Source organism: Heterodontus francisci, chromosome 10 (genome assembly GCF_036365525.1).
Source record: "Heterodontus francisci isolate sHetFra1 chromosome 10, sHetFra1.hap1, whole genome shotgun sequence".
Lineage (NCBI taxonomy): Eukaryota > Metazoa > Chordata > Chondrichthyes > Heterodontiformes > Heterodontidae > Heterodontus > Heterodontus francisci.
This window is the reverse complement of record NC_090380.1, coordinates 41,856,946-41,876,400: the sequence shown is the minus strand read 5'-3', so window position 1 is coordinate 41,876,400 and position 19,455 is coordinate 41,856,946. Positions and strand designations below refer to the sequence as shown.

Sequence of the window (19,455 nt, the reverse complement as noted above, 5' to 3'; positions counted from 1 at the left end):
CCTTCTACACCCTCTTCTAGGTCATTTATAAAAATGACAAACAGCAGTGGCCCCAAAACAGATCCTTGCGGTACACCACTAGTAACTAAACTCCAGGATGAACATTTGCCATCAACCACCACCCTCTGTCTTCTTTCAGCTAGCCAATTTCTGATCCAAAGCTCTAAATCACCTTCAACCCCATACTTCCGTATTTTCTGCAATAGCCTACCATGGGGAACCATGGTACATAAAAATGTACATAAAAATCTGATTTGAACACACTAAACATTTTTACACATTATTGCACCATTTAGTTTTTAGATTTATAATTATTTATGAATTTATAATTACATTTTGCAAATGTACTTTCAGGATTTTCAACATGTTTCATATAATTGAAGGTACACATTCAAACACAAATGTTTCTTCCTTTCAGATTGATCTCATCTTAGTTATGTTATCTTTCTGTTACATTTGAAGGTACGGATGAAGAAATGAGGCACTTTTCCTACAGTGAGTTCACAACAATATGCCAAGACGAAGAAACCTTCTCACTGCAATCCTCATTGTTTTACCTTGGACCATACTCTTAACCATCTGGCATCAGAACTCAGGGGTTTTCTACCTTGCCATTCAGAGAAGTAGGTGATTCTTTGTGCCTCTATGTGACCTTTATAGACTTCATTAGTGATGAATTAAGGATGACCTTCATGTTCCTGGCCAATACAATGTAGAAAATATTTTGAATTTATTTCTTGAAATAAACAAGGCAATCAGCTGTCAGCTAGTCAACCAACCAGTTTCATAGCAACCACTTTCCCGAATACACAGAGCCTCACCCACCCGGGAGAACATATCAGAAAATCACCAGTGTATCCCCATAATTTTCTAAATGGAAAATTAATAGCAGCACCTCTGCAATTTCCAGAAACGTGCTGTTCCACTTTGCTCTGGTAACTTTCCTTCAGAATATCAACCAGTCAGTAGAAAACAGTTTTATTTGTGGAGGACTAAAACTACCAAAATCAGAGGTGTCGTACCTTGCGGTCTTTGTAAAACGCTTGTGTGCAATACATTAGGTCCTTGCACTTGAGGGAGCTTCAGAGACTGTGAAAGAAATGTACACCATGCAAAACATACAATACTACATACACATCAGTTCTTTGCCTGATTGTGTCATCCCATATCACTTGTTTGCATTGGTATCAGGTAAGAATCAAGAATGACTTCTTGATTTTTATTTCCTCAATGAAAGAAATGTACCTGTGTTAAAACACATGCCAGTTACTCTCTGCACTAATACTAATAGTATTTCATTGAGACAACAGTGTTGAATATTTCTGGCAGAATATTTTACGTCTTGATGGAAACATTTCTGAACTTGTGCAATTCAAAATGAACACAGCAATTCAAAAACACATGGAGAAATATGTTTTGGGGGGAAAAGCACATTTTAAATTTAGAGATAATGGGCAGAATTTTACCAGCCAGATGAAGGCTGGTTTGGGAATAAGCAGGGTGGGGAAGTCCTGGAAATTGATGTTAGATTGGGATCCCGACATGATTCTGCCCTCTTCTGGCTTTCCCTTAGGCAGCATTGAAGGCGAGCAAGGAACACCCTTGGATCTTGGAAAGTTTACTGCAGCTGTACAGGGCCTTGGTGAGACCACATCTGGAGTACTGCATACAGTTTTGGTCTCCTTACTTAAGAAAGGATGTAATTATATTAGAAGCAATTCAGACAAGGTTTGCTCAACTGATTCCTGGAATGAAAGGATTATCTTATGAGGAAAGGTTGAACAAGTTGGGCCTGTATCCATCAGAGTTTAGAAGAATGAGAGGTGATCTTATTGAAACATATAAGATCCTGAAGGGACTTGATGGAGTGGATACCGGGAGGATGTTTCCTCTTGTGCGGGAGACGAGAACTAGGGGACACAGTTTAAGAATAAGAGGTCTCCCTTTTAAGACAGAGATGAGGAGAATTTTGTTTCTCTCAGAGGGTTGTTTGTGGAATTCTTTTCCCCAGAGAGCACAAGGGAGTCAAGGGTTATGGGGGGCAAACAGGAAAGTGGAGTTGAGACCACAACCAGATCAGCCATGATCTTATCAAATGACGGAGCAAGCTCAAAAGGCCGAATGGCCTACTCCTACTCCTATGTTCCTACCTGTTGGTTAAGGAATTATAAAGTGGTTGAAGTAGTTAAGAAGCCAACTATGAGCTGCTTTAGACCTGAATCCTGGATTTCTCAGCCAAGCAACCTGTTTTCGGACCTGTCAGCAATTCGTTAGGGTCTCCAAGTCGAGTGCACAGTGGGACGATCTTCTTCGGTGAAACGGACAAGCTGTGAAAGCTTTGATCACTTACACAAAAGAGCTCCAGCCATGGCCATTGAGAGACTGCTGTTCAAAGCACTTCTCTCAGAGAGGGCTCTCACTGCTTGACAGGTGATTGCCAACTTCTTGGAAGGCACTTCACCTGCCTATCACATCACTCACCTTTAGCTGCACTTCCAGCTGCCAGCCTTCAACATGGCCTGGGAGTACCTTAGGCAGCTCCACCTTGCTGAGGATCAAGAGCAGAGCCCACATCACCACCAGCAGGAGCACCAACTGCCTTCTCCTCAACTGTAATGTCCCTCCACAGGGCAGATGGGATGGACACCGAGATCCAGCTGGAAGGATGCAATATCCGCAACACAGGGTCAAAAGACGGAGGATCAGCTCTCTGGACATGTGTGAGCACCAGTGCCTCAGGTCACTGTGGACATCTGCAGTCTCCTGGAAAAAAACCTCCTTCCCAATGGAGCAGCTGGGCACACATTGCCAATGGCCAACAAGGTGCCTGTCACTGGAGGCCCACCCCCACCACCACACACCCCACCTCCCACCCCCTATCAGGTCTCCGCCTCTCTCCGCATTGTGTGTTCTCCTCTTCTGAAAAGTGAGAAAGCAGAGAGATGTGAGTGTTCATAATGGCTTGTGTGGAGAGGAGGAAAGGACACTATTTGTGGAGGTTGATTTTTAGATTTTTTTTTAGATTTTAGAGATACAGCACTGAAACAGGCCCTTCGGCCCACCAAGTCTGTGCCGACCATTAACCACCCATTAGTATACTGATTTATACTAATCCTACACCAATCCCATATTCCTACCACATCCTCACCTGTCCCTATATTCCCCTACCAGCTACCTATACTAGGGGAAATTTATAATGGCCAATTTACCTATCAACCTGCAAGTCTTTTGACTGTGGGAGGAAACTGCAGCATCCGGAGGAAACCCACGCAGACACAGGGAGAACTTGCAAACGCCACACAGGCAGTACCCAGAATTGAACCCGGGTCGCTGGAACTGTGTGGCTGTGGTGCCAACCACTGCGCCACTGTGCCGCCTCTGTGAGACATGGGTGCAAGAGGGCAATAGATTGACTGTGAGTGTGAGTGTTGGCTCTGCTGATGGGGATATGAGTTGCCTGCAGAGAGAGGAATGAGTGGAGCTGCAAGGTGTGTTGACCCAAGCAGGGCTGTGCAGAAAAATGCTGGGCAGGTTAGGGTGTGAGACTTGGCACCTGAAAGTGTTATGCCACTCATCTGTCATGCCCTCCTGAGGTCCTCTTGGTGGTTCCTCGGCCACTTCCATCCAAGTCTGCTTGGTTGGAGATGTTGGCCTGTTCCTTCTGTCCTTTGGAAAGCTCACCTCATTGCAGGCTCTTAGATCCCTCAACAGGACCTCCAGGTAAGAGTGAGAGACCCAGGAGCAGCCTTCACAGCTCTCCTCTCCATTTGTGTGGATACTAGAACTTCAAAAATCCAGGTGCTGGTGAGCCATTGTAACCCATGTCGTAGTCCCTTTAATTAGAAATCCTTCCTTTGACAGAATGGATACATAATCCCACCTGTCCTCCCTTAGTGGTCATGGAGCACAGAGGTGGGACAACAATTAGTTTGTTCTGGAAAAGAGCAATGACTGTGTGCGCATATCAATGAGTTGGGTTCCAGACCCGAAAATAGTCCCACCGTTCCAGCAGAGAGGATGATGAGAAGATTCAAGCCAATAACTACTTAATGTTGAATACAGAGACAATGGACGATTTAATATCTTAAATCAATTCCTCCTCAAATTCCACTGGAGTCAATGTGTACATGATAATGCTAATTTTGGTCCAACATTTCTTTTAACAATGTAGTTTTGGTTACCTACCCATCTCTGGGGAAGAATACTTGTCCTGGCATTAGTGCATCAGCCTTAAACAAATGGTCAGACATGCTTAAAAAATATCTTTGCAAAGACAGTTTGAGACAAGTCACCCATACCTAGAGACACAGGGGTGGATGTTCCTCTTTAGCACCCAGGCGTAAGACCTCGGTGGGGCATAAGCACATGTTCTAAATTTAGGCACAAACTGCAGACAATTTTGCATAGATTACATTAAATATATAATGCAGAAACAGGCCATTTGGCACAACTAATCTGTTGGCTGTGGGATCGCTTAGCCCTGTCTATTGCATGCTGCTTCCGCTGTTTAGCATGCAAGTAGTCCTGTGTTGCTGCTTCACCAGGTTGACAGCCCTTGTTTGGGCCTGCCTGGTGCTGCTCCAGGCAAGCTTTTCTGCACTCTACATTAAACCAGAGTTGATCCCTTGGCTTGATGATGATGGTAGAGTGGGGGATATGCCAGGTGATAAGGTTTCAGATTGTGGTTGAATACAATTCTGCTGCTGCTGATGGTCCACAGAGCCTCATGGATACCCTGTTTCGGGCTGCCAGATCTGTTTTGAATCTATTCCATTTAGAATGGTGGTAGCGTCACACAACATGTTGGAGGGTGTCCTCAATGTGAAGATGGGACTTCGTTTTCACAAGGATTGTAGGTCTTCACTCCTATCAATAATGTTATACTTCCAAAAGGCATTCGATAATGTGCCACACAACAGGCTTGTTGGCAAAGTCAAAATCCATGGAATAAAAGGGATAGTGGCAACATGGAGACAAAGCTGGCTGAGTGACAGGAAACAGAGAGTGGTGGGGAACAGTTGTTTTTTTCGCCTGGAGGAAGGTATATCATGGGGTTCCCTCGTGTTGGTACTAGGACCACGGCTTTTCTTGATCTATATTAATGACCTAGACTTGGGTGTGCAGGGCAGTATTTCAAAATTTGAAGATGACACAAAACTTGGAAGTATTGTAAACTGTGAGGAGGGTAGTGATAGACTACAAGTGGACATAGATGGGCTGGTGGAATGGGCAGACACATGACAGATGAAATTTAATGCACAGAAGTCATAGAGTCATAGATTTTTACAGCACAGAAATAGGCCCTTCGGCCCAACGAGCCTATGCCGACCATCAAGCACCTGTCCTAACTAATCCCATTTCCCCGCACTTGGCCCGTAGCCTTGTATGTTATGGCGTTTCAAGTGCTCACCTAAATATTTCTTGAATGTCGTAAGTGTTCCTGCCTCTACCACTCCTTCAGGCAGTGTGTTCCAGATTCCAACCACCCTCTGGGTGAAAAAAATTCCTCCTCAACTCCCCTCTACACCTTCTGCCCCTTACCTTAAATCTATGCCCCCTAGTTATTGGCCTCTTGGCTAAGGGAAAAAATTTCTTCTTATCTGTCCTATCAATGCCCCTCATAATTTTGTACACCTCAATCAGGTCCCCCCTCAGCCTTCTCCACTCCAAGGAAAACAACCCCAGTCTATCTAGTCGGTCTTCATAACTGAAATGCTGCAGCCCAGGCAATATCCTGGTGAATCTCCTCTGCACCCTCTCCGTTGCAATCACATCCTTCCTCTAGTGTGGCGACCAGAACTGTACACAGTATTCCAACTGTGGCCTAACCAGCATTTTATACAACTCCATCATAACCCCCCTACTCTTATATTCTATGCCTTGGCTAATAAAGGCAAGTATCCCGTAAGCCTTCCTAACCACCTTATCTACCTGTGCTGCTGCCTTCAGTGATCTATGGACAAGCACCCCAAGGTCCCTCTGACCCTCTGTACTCCCTAGGGTCCTACCATCCATTGTATATCCATTGCTTTGTTAGACCTCCCAAAGTGCATCACCTCACACTTCTCAGGATTAAACTCCTTTTGCCACTGCTCCGCCCATCTTACCAGCCCATCTATATCGTCCTGTAAGTGTGAAGTGATACATTTTGGTAGGAAAATAAAGATACAATTCTAAAAGGGGTACAGGAGCAGAGTGATCTGGGGGCATATGCTTGAAGGCATCAGGGCTGGTTGAGAAAGTGATTAATGAAGTATACTGGATCCTGGGCTTTATAAATAGAGGCATAGAGTACCAAAGCAGGGAAGGTATGCTGAACCTTTATAAAACATAGGTTCAGCCTCAATTGGAGTATTGTGTCCAATTCTGAGCACGACACTTTAGGAAAGATATGAAGACAATGGAGAGGGTGCAGAAAAGATTTACGAGAATGGTTCTGGGGTTGAAGGACTTCAGTTACGTTGTTGATTGGAGATCCTGGCACTGTTCTCCTTAGAGAAGAGAATGCTGAGAGGAAATTTGATAGAGGCGTTCAAAATCATGAGCAGTCTAGACAGGGTAGATAGGGAGAAAGTATTCCCATTGGCGAAAGGATCAAGAACCAGAGGAAACTGATTTAAGGGGAATGGCAAAAGAACCAAAGGCGTCATGAGGAAAAACTTTATTATGCAGTTCGTGGTTAGGATCCTGGAATGCACAGCCTGACAGGGTGTTGGAGGGAAATTCAATCGTGGCTTTCAAAATTTGTAGGACAACAGGGAAAAGGCTGGGGAGGGGGATTAACCGAGTTCCTCTTGTAGAGTGCCAGTATGGCCACAAAGGCTGAATGACCGCCTTCTGTACTGTAACCATTCTATAGTTCTATGTTTCTATGTATAGCTAGTTTATTAATATATATATCTAGCTTGTCATAATCTATGTCTAGTTTGGCATATACTATGTATATTTGATTAGTCACTGTCTATATTTGATGTGGTATTATCTATATCAGATTTGGCAGATTTATATACCTGGTATAGCACTTTCGCTATCTCATTTGATAATATCTATATCTGGTTTGGCACACTTTGGGTGGCATCTTCCCGGTCCCACTGAGGCAAGTTTGAAGGCAGGACTGGGAGCAAAATTGCAGATTAGGGAGTTGGGTCGGCAACCCGACATGAATCTGCCTTTGTACGATTTTACCAGTGGCAGGGTCATACCAGCACCTGCTACTCATCTGGGACTGGTGGGTAGCCAATTAGTGGCAATTGTGGACACTTGGTGCAGATTGGGGGTGTTACCAGGATCATACCAACTGCAGAAGGGCCCCCTTCTGAGGCCAAATCCTGGCAGATTGCTGGTGGCAGCCTCCCGGCAGCAGACTGGGTGGGGGGCGGTGGAAGCTATCAGGCTTCCTTTATCTCCCCCACCGGAGCCACATGTGCCATAGGGCCACCACTGTGGCCGCAGGTCATCATGTGGAGCGGTTTCCCCTCCACAGTGATGGCCTGGCAGCTGTGGCCATGCTTATTTTTCACACATTTTTTATGTCTTCAGAAGACGACTCCACCTTGTGATACTCTCACTGTCTCCCTTCTACATTGGCAGCGCCCACCTCTCTCGGTGGGGCTGCCAGCCCCCCAGAACCTCAGGCGATCCCATTGCTCCTCCCTCTTCTGGAGCTCACCCATTTTCCCTAATTGGACAGGGCTCCTGGAGACAGCCTCTTAATTGGCTGGCTCCGGGATGATCATGCAGGCATTGGGACCCACAGACCATAGGGGTCAAAACCGCATATGGTCCCAGGTGGCAGTTAAAGCCAAAGAGATAAGAGTCTGCCCTCTACATCTGGCTTGGTATTATCTACATCTGATTTTGTACTATCCATATCAAGTTTTGCACTATCAATCATTGGTTTGGCAAGATCTATGTCTGGCCTGGTAATGTCTTTATCTGGTAATGTCTTGTAATTGGTTTGGTACTACCTTTATCTGCTTTGGTAATATGTATACCTGGTTGTCTGCTATCCATATCTGATTTGTTAATATCAATATCTGGTTTGGCACTGTCTATATCGAATTTGACACAATCTATATATCTGGTTTGGTAATATCTATATCTGGTGGCCCAATCTTATCTGATTTGGCACTAACTTTACCTCATTTTTCTATTCATTCATGGGATGTGAGCATCACTGGCAAGGCCAGCATTTATTGAACATCCTCAATTGCCCTTCAGAAGGTGGTGGTGAATCACCTTCTCGAACCGCTACAGTCCCATGTAGTGTAGGTACACCCACAGTTCTATTAGGGAGGGAGTTCCAGGATTTTGACCCAGCCACAGTGAAGGACAGTGATATAGTTCCAAGTCAGAATGGTATTATCTTGAAGGGGAACTTGCAAGTGGTGGTGTTTCCATGTGCCTGTTGTCCTTGCCCTTCCAGTAGTGGGCGCCAGTTTGGAAATTGCTGTCTAAAGTGCCTTGGTAAGTTGCTGCAATGCATCTTGTAGATGGTACACACTGCTACCACATTGCATTGGTGGTGGAGGGAATGAATGTTTAAGATGGTGGATGGGTTGCCAATCAAGTGGGCTGCTTTGTCCTGGATGGTGTCGAGATTCCTGAGTGTTGTTGGAGCTGCACTCATCCAGGCAAGTGGAGAGTATTCCATCACACTCCTGACCTGTACATTGTAGATGGTGGACAGGATCTGGGGAGGCAGCAGGAAATTACTCACCACTGAATTCTCAACCTCTGACCTGTTCTTATTTATGTGGCTGGTCCAACAACAATAACAACTTACATTTATATAGCTTCTTTAATGTAATAAAACGTCCCAAGGTGCTTCACAGGAGCATTATAAAACAAAATATGATACCGAGCCACATAAGGAGATACTAGGTCAGATGACCAAAAGCTTAGTCAAGGAGGTAGGTTTTAAGGAGTATCTGAAAGGAGGAAAGTGAGGTAGAAAGGCAAGGCGGTGTAGGGAGGAAATTCCAGCATTTAGGGCTTAGACTGCTGAAAGGAATCAGTTTCTACCAATGGAGGGTGTGGCTAATTAGTTATCAACTGCTCTAGCAACCTCTTGTGGTTTATTCTGCACTGATCCATCAGAATTGGAATTGCTGCTGATCTCAGACTGCAACTGGCATCTGCAACCTCTGCTGACTCTGCTCATCTGGGTCCAATGTCACACTGAGACTTGGATCAGCCAGCACTGCAATGTTATCCAGTCACAGCATCTGCGAGTCATTTTCAAATCATCACCAAATTTAGGGATAAAGTGGTATTTAATAAATTTATTAAAATTCAGATACAACTCTAATAGTGGAGCGATGAAAATTGCAGAAGCGCAAGAGGCCAGAATTAGATGAGTGCAGGTATCTCGGAGGGTTGTGGGGCTTGGAGGAGATTACAGAGATAGGGAGGGGCGAGGCCATGGAGGGATTGGAAAACAAGGATGAGAATTTTAAAATCAAGACATTGCTTTGCCAGAAGCCATTATTGGCAGACCAGCCAGGAGAGTCAAGTCTAGAGGCGGTGGCATAGTGGTAATGTCACTAGAGTAGTAATCGAGAGCCCAGGCTAATGCTCTTGGGACATAGGTTTGAATCCCACCACAGCAGATGGCGAAATTTGAATTCAATTAATAAATCTGGAATTAAAAGCTAGTCTAATGGTGACCATGAAACCATTGTCGATTGTTATAAAAACCCATCTGGTTCACTAGTATCCTTTAGGGAAGGAAATCTGCCATCCTTACCTGGTCCGGCCTACATGTGACTCCAGATCCACAGCAATGTGGTTGACTTTTAAAATGCCACTCAATTCAAGGGCAATTAGGCATGGGCAATAAATGCTGGCCCAAGCAGCAACGCCCACATCCCACAAATGGAAAAAAATGCATGAATGAGGATTCCAGCAGCAGATGAGCAGAAACAACAGCAACTTGTATTTATATAGCACCTTTAACATAATAAAACCTCCTAAGGGACTTCACAGGAGCATTATAAAACAAAATATGACACCGAGCCATATAAGGAGATATTAGGTCAGATGACCAAAAGCTTGGTCAAAGAGGTGTGTTTTAAGGAGGAAAGCGAGGTGCAGAGGTGGAGAGATTTAGGGAGGGTATTCCAGATCTTGGGACTGAAGCAACTGAAGGAGCAGCCACCAATGGTGGAGCGATTAAAATCAGAAATGCTCTGGAGACCAGAATTAGAGGAGCGCAGATATCGTGGATGGTGGTGGGACTGGAGGAGATTGCAGAAATAGGGAGGTGTGACACCATGGAGGGATCTGAAGACAAGGATGAGAATTTTAAAATCAAGACATTGCTTTGCCAGAAGCCAATATTGGTCAGCAAGTGCAGGGTGATAGGTGAATGGGGTTTGCTGTGAGTTAAGACACATGCAGCAGCGCTTTGGATGACCTCAAGTTTATGGAAGGTCACATGTTGGAGACCAGCCAGGAGTGCATTGGAATAGTCAAGTCTAGAGGCAAAGAAGGGACGAAGTCGGGCAATGTTACAGAGGTGGAAATAGACATTTGTAGTGATGGGGCACATATGTGGACAGAAGCTCATCTTGGGGTCAAATATGACATCAAAGTTACAAACAGACTGATTTCGTCTCAGACAGTTCCCAGGGAGAGGGATGGAATCAGTAGATAGGGAGCGGAGTTTGGAGTGGGGACCGAAAACAATGGCTTCAGTCTTCCCAATATTTAATTGAAGGAAATTGCTGCTCATCAAGTACTGGATGTCAGATAAGCAGTCTGATGATTTAGCGACAATGGAGGAGTCGAGAGAACTGTTGGTGAGGTTGAGCTGAGTGTGGTCAACGTACATGTGAAAACTTTGTGCTTTCAGATGATGTCACTGAGGGGCAGCATGTAGATGAGAAATGGGGGGAGGCCAAGGATAGATCCTCGGGGGACACAAGAGGTAATGGTGCGGGAGCAGGAAGAGAAGCTACTGCAGGTGATATTCCGGCTACAATTGGATAGATACTAATGGAACCACATGAGAGCAGTCCCATGCAACTGAATGACAGTGGCGAGGCATTGGAGAAGGATGGTGTTAACTGTGTCAAAGGCTGCAGGCAGGTCGAGAAGGATGAGTAGGGATTAAGTTTCTGGCCAATGGTGACCCCCAGGATGTTGATAGTGGGGGATTCAAGTGGAGATGGTGAGATTCTCTCTTGTTGGAGGTGTTCATTGCCTGACACTTGTGTGGTGTGAATGTTCCTTGCCATTTATCAGCCCTGAAATTTGTGCAGGTCTTGCTACATGCAGGCACAGACTGCTTCAATATCTGAGGAGTTGTGAATGGAACTATACACTGTACAATCATCGGTGAATATCCCCACTTCTGACCTTATGAGAGAAGGAAGGTCATTGATGAAGTAGCTGTTGATGGTTCAGCCCAGGACATTGCCCTGAGGAACTCCTGCAGTGATGTCCTGGGAGAGATGGCCTCCAACAACCACAACCTTCTTCCTTTGTGCTAAGTCTCAGTTCAGCCAATGGAGAGTTTTCCCCCTTATTCACATTGACTCCAGTTTTGCTAGGGCTCCTTGATGCCATACTCGGTCAAATGCTGCCTTGTTGTCAAGGGCAGTCTCACCTCACCTCTGGAATTCAGCTCTTTGGTTCATGTTTATGATAACTACACTGCATGCACTGAGCACTCTGTCCTGTCTCACAATTCAGGGCACCATTCTGCAAGTACGGACACAGCAAACCTCATCAATCTGTGTTTTGTACACAATAATGCAATGGTTCCTTCAGTTCCTTCTTAAATACTTGCGAATTAGCTATTGTTCCATTCAGTCATATACTAATGTGTATTGGGCTGGGTGGTTCAGTGTGTTGAACAGAATCATTCCACCTCTTGGTATCCATGTTCAAATCTTGTCCAGTGTCTGCTGGTTGCAGATTGAAATGAGTTCATCCAGTTCCAATCCAATTCCTCATGGGTGCGTGCTTACAGCACAAAACTGCCCCTAGATAATAACAGAAGAGAAAGCCAAGGATGAGATGAAGACATTGAGTCCATGGTAGCTCATCCTTGTACATTGTTAGTTTGCTTCTAATAGGTAAGTTCATGTTCACAGTATTCATATTATGTGTTAGCACTGCATACTTCCAATGTGCAACTGGTTGCAACCCTATGGTAAAGTTGATGGATTAACTACAGCTAACCACCAGGAAAACCCGGTAAATTATGGATCTTCCCTCAATCAACGTAATTTAAACAGATTATCTAGTCATTATCTCATTGCTGTTTTAGGGAGATTGTTGTGTGAAAATTAGTTACTACCTCCTACATTACAACAATGAACACACCTCAAAATTGCTTAACTGGCTGTAAGGTGCTTTGAGATGCCATGAAAAGCACTATATAAATGTAATTTCTTTATTTCTAAAGACCCTGATTGTCACATATTTGATATTGCCATGACAAATAGGAAAAGTGCCATGCCAGATGCAGCAGATTTTATTTTTACACTGAATATGTAAAATAAACAAAAACACACAAAACAAAATCAGAACTGATGTACACTGTCATACAATTTGTTACAGTCTATGCTTTAAAAGAAAACAAGACAGATCAGCGTTGTTAGTCTCACTGTGCTCAGATTGAATGAAAGATATTCCATTAACAATGCTGTTTATTGAAAGGTACAAGACCTTAGCAATTAACTTGAATATCTCATACTGTTTCCTTTTCAGAGGAGCCTGACAATGGAACTAAAAGAGCACTTGTCAACAGCTCGCATAGCAAAGAGGAACAAGGTGGCTGTGTTCACCAGGATGCAATACTTACTCAGCAGTTCATCAAACTGGAATACATATACACTAGACCACCCCAGTGGTCCCAATCCTTACCGACCATCTATATCATAACACCAACCTACACTAGACCAGTTCAGAAAGCAGAGCTGACCAGGCTAGCTAACACTTTCCTCCATATACAGAACCTGCATTGGATTGTGATTGAAGACTCTCCTCGGAGGACCAGTTTAGTAGCAGTGCTGCTAGAAAAGAGTGGATTGAACTTCACCCACTTGAACGTGCAAAGCCCAAAGAGTGTGAAGCTGGGCCTCACTAAATCATCTTCTCGCACTCCAAGAGGGACCTTGCAAAGAAACTTGGGGCTGCGCTGGCTGAGAGAAAAATTGAGCCCTAATGACTCATCAGAGGGTGTGGTTTACTTTGCTGATGATGACAACACTTACAGTTTGGAACTCTTTGAGGAGGTGCTTTCTTTTAATCTAAAATAATCTTTGTATCAGAACTGAAGCATTTAATTCGTATGTTCTGTAGTGAGTACTGATTTGTAGCCTTTGATTACCCAGTCGCTGTATATTATTGTTTAGTACAGACTGTATCATTATAATCAATATCTAACAACCACTGTTAGTTTATCCCTATTAGTAAGACTAGTTATGCAAAGTTGTATTTTGACCATTCGCTTATTTTTAAAAAAGCATAGTATTAATTCAACAATACAGCAGGGACAGGCCAGTGGTTACAATGCTGCAGTTTTGAGTTCTTGAATTTAAGTTGTTGATTTTGCAGGCATTTGGGCCTCTAGATTGAGAATTTCATCGATGTTAGCCTATGGGTAGGGAGAGGAATCGTGTTGCATGCCACTGAAGTTTAACACTGGAAGGATGAGTATTCAACAGATGTTTGGAGTTATGTGTTGGAGTTATGTTGGAGTTATATTGAGTTATAATCCACCGTGATTATTGTCACTAATGAAGACAGCATGAACCCAGAGGGCTAGTTTGAGGAGAAGAAACTGGAGAAAATAACACAAATATAATTTGATAGTTTTGGTGCCAGTTATTGACAGTGGCACTAAAAGCCAGAGTCAGGTCATGCTCGGACAGAATTCACTATCAGAAATCAGTATTCCTTTTTAGAGACAAACTTACAAATCTTCTCAATAGGTGTAGATTCAGCACCTTTTATTGAAATAAGGACCACACGATTTATAGATGAAAACAGACCTAGGAATTTTCAGAATAGGCAAGATGATATGGGGTAAAGCATTTAGCCTTTGAATAGTTGTAAGACTTAGTATAAATAGACAAGGAGACAAGCAGCCACAAGCCTCAGAGACAGGCACACTTTCAGACTATCAGTCCTGGGTTGCTAAGTTAACAGATTTGCTAAACAGTAAATTGAAGATTCAAATAATAGTTTGTTTTTAATTTTACATTTTGTAAGCAGCAAAATCTTATCAACTCCAAAAAAAAAGAAGTTTGGATAAAGCACTCATTGCAAAGTGTATATAATTCATCCTATTATTTATATTTTTCAGATGCGATTCACAAAAAAGGTTTCAGTATGGCCTGTAGCTTTTGTTGGTGGACTGCTATATGAGTCTCCCAAATTGAACACTGCAGGAAAAGTCATTGGTTGGAAAACTGTCTTTGACCCAAATAGGCCTTTTGCTATCGATATGGCAGGGTTTGCAATCAACGTTAAGTTGATACTCAAGAAATCTTCAGCCAACTTCCAGCTGTATGGAGTCAAGGGAGGATACCAGGAGACAAGCTTGTTGCGGGAACTTGTAACTTTAACAGAGCTGGAGCCTAAAGCTTCAAATTGCACTAAAGTAGAGTAACGTTCCAGTTGGGCTTAATTAACACGGAGAGTTTACTTTTTCTCAACCAAAGCTGTGGGGCATGTCTCACTCTATCAACTAATATCAAATTATTATACATTGAAACTCAATCAGGGTAAAGAGCAGTACTGCCCACTCACACTGCAGGGTTTGAGTCGATGTGCAAAGCAAACATTGTGGGGAGATACAGAAGTGAAATGTATGTTAGACATTTGCCTCCCATTCAAGCAGGAATATTGCCAATGATATGTATGATGTATTTAGTACTCAAACACAATTTGCTTTGGGCTTTGTTTTCCATTAATGAAACCATTTTTCAGGTGCAATCTCAGGTGTGTTCCACTGTTAGGTTTCTGTCAATACACTGGTCAATGTTGATTTACCTTTGATAACAGTTTCACACTTCTGCAGTGGTTTAACAGCCATTAACTGGTGTATGTAATACCCTGCAGGTAAGACAATGGCAGAAAATGTACAAACAGACCTACTTTTGACGTGGGCCTCATTGGATCACAACCCAGCCCTAGTACGCAAGTTGTGGGAAAGTATCATGAGTCATGGTTGCAAGACATAGCCGTATCTCCCAGCAGCCAGCTGCAGAGCTTCCTCATCCCTTGGAACAGATTGGCAATGCAGGATCTGCGCGGGTGGTGTGAGTTGTGGGCACACCCAGGGAAGTGGTCATTTAACATGTATTTGCCTAAGGCAGGGGTCAAATAGCACCTGTGCATGAAGGGATTCAAAGTTCATTTGATTTAATTATTCAAGTGTTGGATGGTGAATAGCAGCATAGGTACAATCGCTGTTTCAATGGACTCCACAGGACCATGCAAGTTGGTAGTGGCTCTGCTGCTTTTGGATTTGCAGGTGCTGCTGCATGCCAAATTAAATGACATGTGGAGCATAAATACTGGCATAGATCAGCTGGGCCGAATGGTCTGTTTCTGTGCTGCAGATTCTCTGGGCTGAATTTTATGGGCCCTTTAAGGATGGGAATGGAGGCAGGGGGGACCATAAAATTGTGTCGGAAAGCGGAAATGGAGTGCCCGTTGTTTTCCAACACCTTCCAATTTAGTCTGGAGTGGGACCGCCTCAGCGGGAAGATACCACCAGGTAAAACCTGGCAGCCTCCTGGCAGGATTGGGGTCCCTTCTTTGCGGTCAATCCAGGGCCCCCGGAGGGCCCCCCAGTGGTCATGACCATCCCCCCAGGAAGACCTCCCCACCCTCACCACCCCACCCTGTCACTGGGGCCTGCCTGACTGGCCCCAGTGACCCTGGCCCCACTTACCTATCCCAGGGTCCTCATCAATCTTCTACTCTCAATACTGCAAGGCTTCCTCTCCTCCCAGTGGTGCTGCCGGTGCTGCAGAGCTGCCAGTCCTCTGGTTGGCCAGCAGCTCGGAGGCGGGCCCTCATCCATTAAAGGGACAGCATCCCCTCCAGTGGCCAGTTAATTGCCTGCCCGCCGTGGAATTGCAATGGTGGTCTGACAGAGAGCTGAGGCAGGGTCTCCCCCCACCTTCCACAAGCCGCATGGGACCCCTGTCACCAGACTAAAATCCAGCCCTAGATAGTAGTGGGCACACACAAGTAGCATACAATCCCATTGATGAACTAGTGGGCATGCATCAGTTCCCTGCTGAAAGGTTCTGTGAATAAATAGTAACTCGCCCCTATGATATTTCCTCAGAGAATGGAAGTAGTCGACCAATGGATTAGAATTGAGAGCTGTAATTGAGACAGTCACAGGAAGGACAGTGCTGACTGAAGACTGTCCCTGCAATTGGTCATACAGGAAGTGGCACAGCTCAGTATCCATCTCCCTGAACTACTGTACCCTTTGCACACACTGCTGCTTTTAGTAGTGCAATGAATGTGTGCTATTTTGAGTGTAGCAGTCATGCACAGGTATACTTTTCCTTAAGTAGGGAATACTGGTGGGAGGAATAATCTTTAGCCTTCTAAACATTTCTTCCCAAAAATCTAACGGGAACATTGTAAACTGAAGGGAATTCATATTTCTAATCTGGGACTGCAGCCTTTCACCACATATATTAATGACTTGGATGAAGGAATAGACAGTCGTATACCCAAGTTTGCAGATGGCACTAATTTGGGAAGCACAGTGAGCTGTGTAGATGGGAGAAGGAAGTTACAAAGGAACATGGGTAGACTAAGAGACTCAGCATAACCATAGCAGATGGAGTTCAATGTGGCAAAATATGAGGTCATCCATTTCAGATCTGAGAAAGACAAATTGGAATATTTTCTTAATGTTTAGGAGCATGTGGAGGATGAGAGAGATTTAGATTAGGTTCCCAAATCACTAAAAACTAGGCGGCACAGTGGTGCAGTGGTTAGCACCGCAGCCTCACAGCTCCAGCGACCCGGGTTCGATTCTGGGTACTGCCTGTGTGGAGTTTGCAAGTTCTCCCTGTGTCTGCGTGGGTTTCCTCCGGGTGCTCCGGTTTCCTCCCACATGCCAAAGACTTGCAGGTTGATAGGTAAATTGGCCATTATAAATTGCCCATAGTATAGGTAGGTGGTAGGGAAATATAGGGACAGGTGGGGATGTGGTAGGAATATGGAATTAGTTTAGAGATACAGCACTGAAACAGGCCCTTCGGCCCACCGAGTCTGTGCCGACCATCAACCAATTATTAATTAGTGTAGGATTAGTATAATTGGGTGGTTGATGGTCGGCACAGACTCGGTGGGCCGAAGGGCCTGTTTCAGTGCTGTATCTCTAAACTAAACTGAACATAAACTAGTGCACAGGCACAAAAAGTAATCAAAAAAGGCTCATGGAATGTTGGCCTTTATCTCAAGGAGATTGGAATACAAAGGGGAGGAAGTCATGCTTCAGTTATACAGAGTCTTGTTCAGACCACACCAGGAGTACCATGTTCAGTTTTGGCCACTGATTCTCTAGAAAGATATCTTGGCCTGGAAGGGGTATAATGCAGATTCACCAGAATGATGTGCTTATAGGGTGGGCTAATTAAGTTGTTTAAACAACATCAGAAACAATTTATATTTATATAGCACCTTTGATGTAATAAAACGTCCCAAGGTGCTTCACAGGAGTGTTATGAAATAAAATATGACACCGAGCCACGTAAGGAGATAATAGATCAGATGATCAATGGCTTGGTCAAAGGGGTAGGTTTTAAGGAGTGTCTTAGAGGAGGAAAGTGAGGTTGAGTGGCAGAGAGGTGTAAGGTGGGAATTCCAGAATTTAGGGCCTAGGCAACTGAAAGCACAGCCACTAATGGTGGAGCAATTAAAATCAGGGATTTATGAGAGGCGAGATTTAGAGGAGCGCAGATATCTCTGGGGGGGTATGGGGCTGAAGGAGATTACAGAGATAGGGAGGGGTGAGGCCATGGAGGGATTTGAAAATGGTAAATAGATTTGATTGAGTAGATACAGAGAAACTATTTCCTCTGGTGAGGGAAATTCAGAAATTTGGTCAAAATTGGAGCTAGGGCATTTAGGACTAAAAGCAGGAAACACTTATTCACACAAAGGGTAGTGGAAATTTGGAACTCTCTCCCTTAAAGGTTGTAGATGCTGGGTCAATTGTAGTTTTAAATAATGAGATCGATAAATTTTTGTGTGGTAAATGTATTCAGGGAATATGGATCATAGGCAGGTAAATGGAAATGAGGTACAGATCTGCCATGCTCTAATTGAATGGTGGAACAGACTTGATGGGCTGAATGGCCTATTCCTGGGTCTATGTTCCTATATTTTATACAAATTACTGGATACAAAATTCTATTACATGCAAGGGGAAAGGAGTAAGATTGCTAGGTAATCTCAGAGCAATATCTAATCAGATATGAATCAAAGGATTTTAATAAACACGAAACACATTCAGGATTACAGCTTTAAATATAACAATACTCTATTGTATTTTTATCAGCCATACTTCAGGGACTGTTCAGTGAGAAATAAAGATGTTTCTGAAAAAATATCAAATTATTTAACAGCTGTAGATTTTGTTACAGGTTTTAATGCCTGAATGCAGCTGTTAAACTAGTTACACAGTATGATCCATTGATATATGAATTTATATGTACAGAAATTTTTAAACATTAATACACTAGGAGTTCACTATACTGTAGTTATGTGGACAGATATGTTATACAAATGTGTATTGGTGCTAATACAAAGAACTTAAAGTGGGACACAGGTTAGACATATCACCTTCGCCAAGATAGAAACCAAATGGTGGGCACCATAGGGTGGAGCTGGCAATGGGATTATAATTTGATTTATTGACCTTTAGTAACCTTAATAACATTTAGTTACACATCATCAGACACAGAGAAGGTGGAAAAATGAATTTTGATAGACAAATCACTGAAAACCCCCCAAATGACTACTCCAACACTAGATGGCAGGAATCTCTCCCAGTTTGTGTGTCTTACTAGTGTCACACTACACACAGTAAAGTGGTAATGTTGCCATTGTCGTATGTGATGATTGTTTTACAGATCCTGGTGTGGCACACTCGGACTGAAAAACCAGTTCTAATAAATGAAGGAAAAAACGGATTTACTGATCCAAGAATGGAGGTGTAAACTACACTGAGACACTGTAAGTCCCATTTTCTTGCAGCAGGTTGAATAGTTAATATTTAGTTATTTTGCTAACAAATGTTATCTTTGGGTCTGTGCTTCTACTCTCTGGGAGTTAATGGAACTGGTAGCGTGACAGTCCTGAACAGAGCAGAAATATTGTGGAATTTGAATTTATCCAGATTCACGGGCTGAACTTTAAAATGCCGGTGGTTGCGGCGAGCATGTGTTTGCTCAATTT

The 19,455-nt window shown here is 43.7% G+C and overlaps 1 protein-coding gene across 1 annotated transcript; it reads left to right on the top strand.

The window, feature by feature from the left end:
* Window positions 1-511: 511 nt before the first annotated feature.
* Window positions 512-19,217, top strand: LOC137374115 (galactosylgalactosylxylosylprotein 3-beta-glucuronosyltransferase 1-like). Its single transcript, XM_068039880.1, has 4 exons — window positions 512-623; window positions 12,721-13,247; window positions 14,321-14,617; window positions 19,131-19,217. Exons 1-4 carry the CDS (start codon window positions 512-514, stop codon window positions 19,215-19,217), a joined length of 1,023 nt encoding a protein of 340 aa, XP_067895981.1.
* The last annotated feature ends 238 nt before the right edge of the window (window positions 19,218-19,455 follow it).

What these genes read in the sequence shown, in the direction of transcription:
- LOC137374115 (XM_068039880.1), top strand. Translation starts at nt 512, where the DNA reads ATGCCAAGACGAAGAAACCTTCTCACTGCAATCCTCATTGTTTTACCT. An exon ending in CTACCTTGCCATTCAGAGAA is followed by an intron (nt 624 to 12,720) that starts GTAGGTGATTCT and finishes TTTCCTTTTCAG; the next exon opens with AGGAGCCTGACAATGGAACT. An exon ending in AAGCTTCAAATTGCACTAAA is followed by an intron (nt 14,618 to 19,130) that starts GTAGAGTAACGT and finishes ATTGTTTTACAG; the next exon opens with ATCCTGGTGTGGCACACTCG.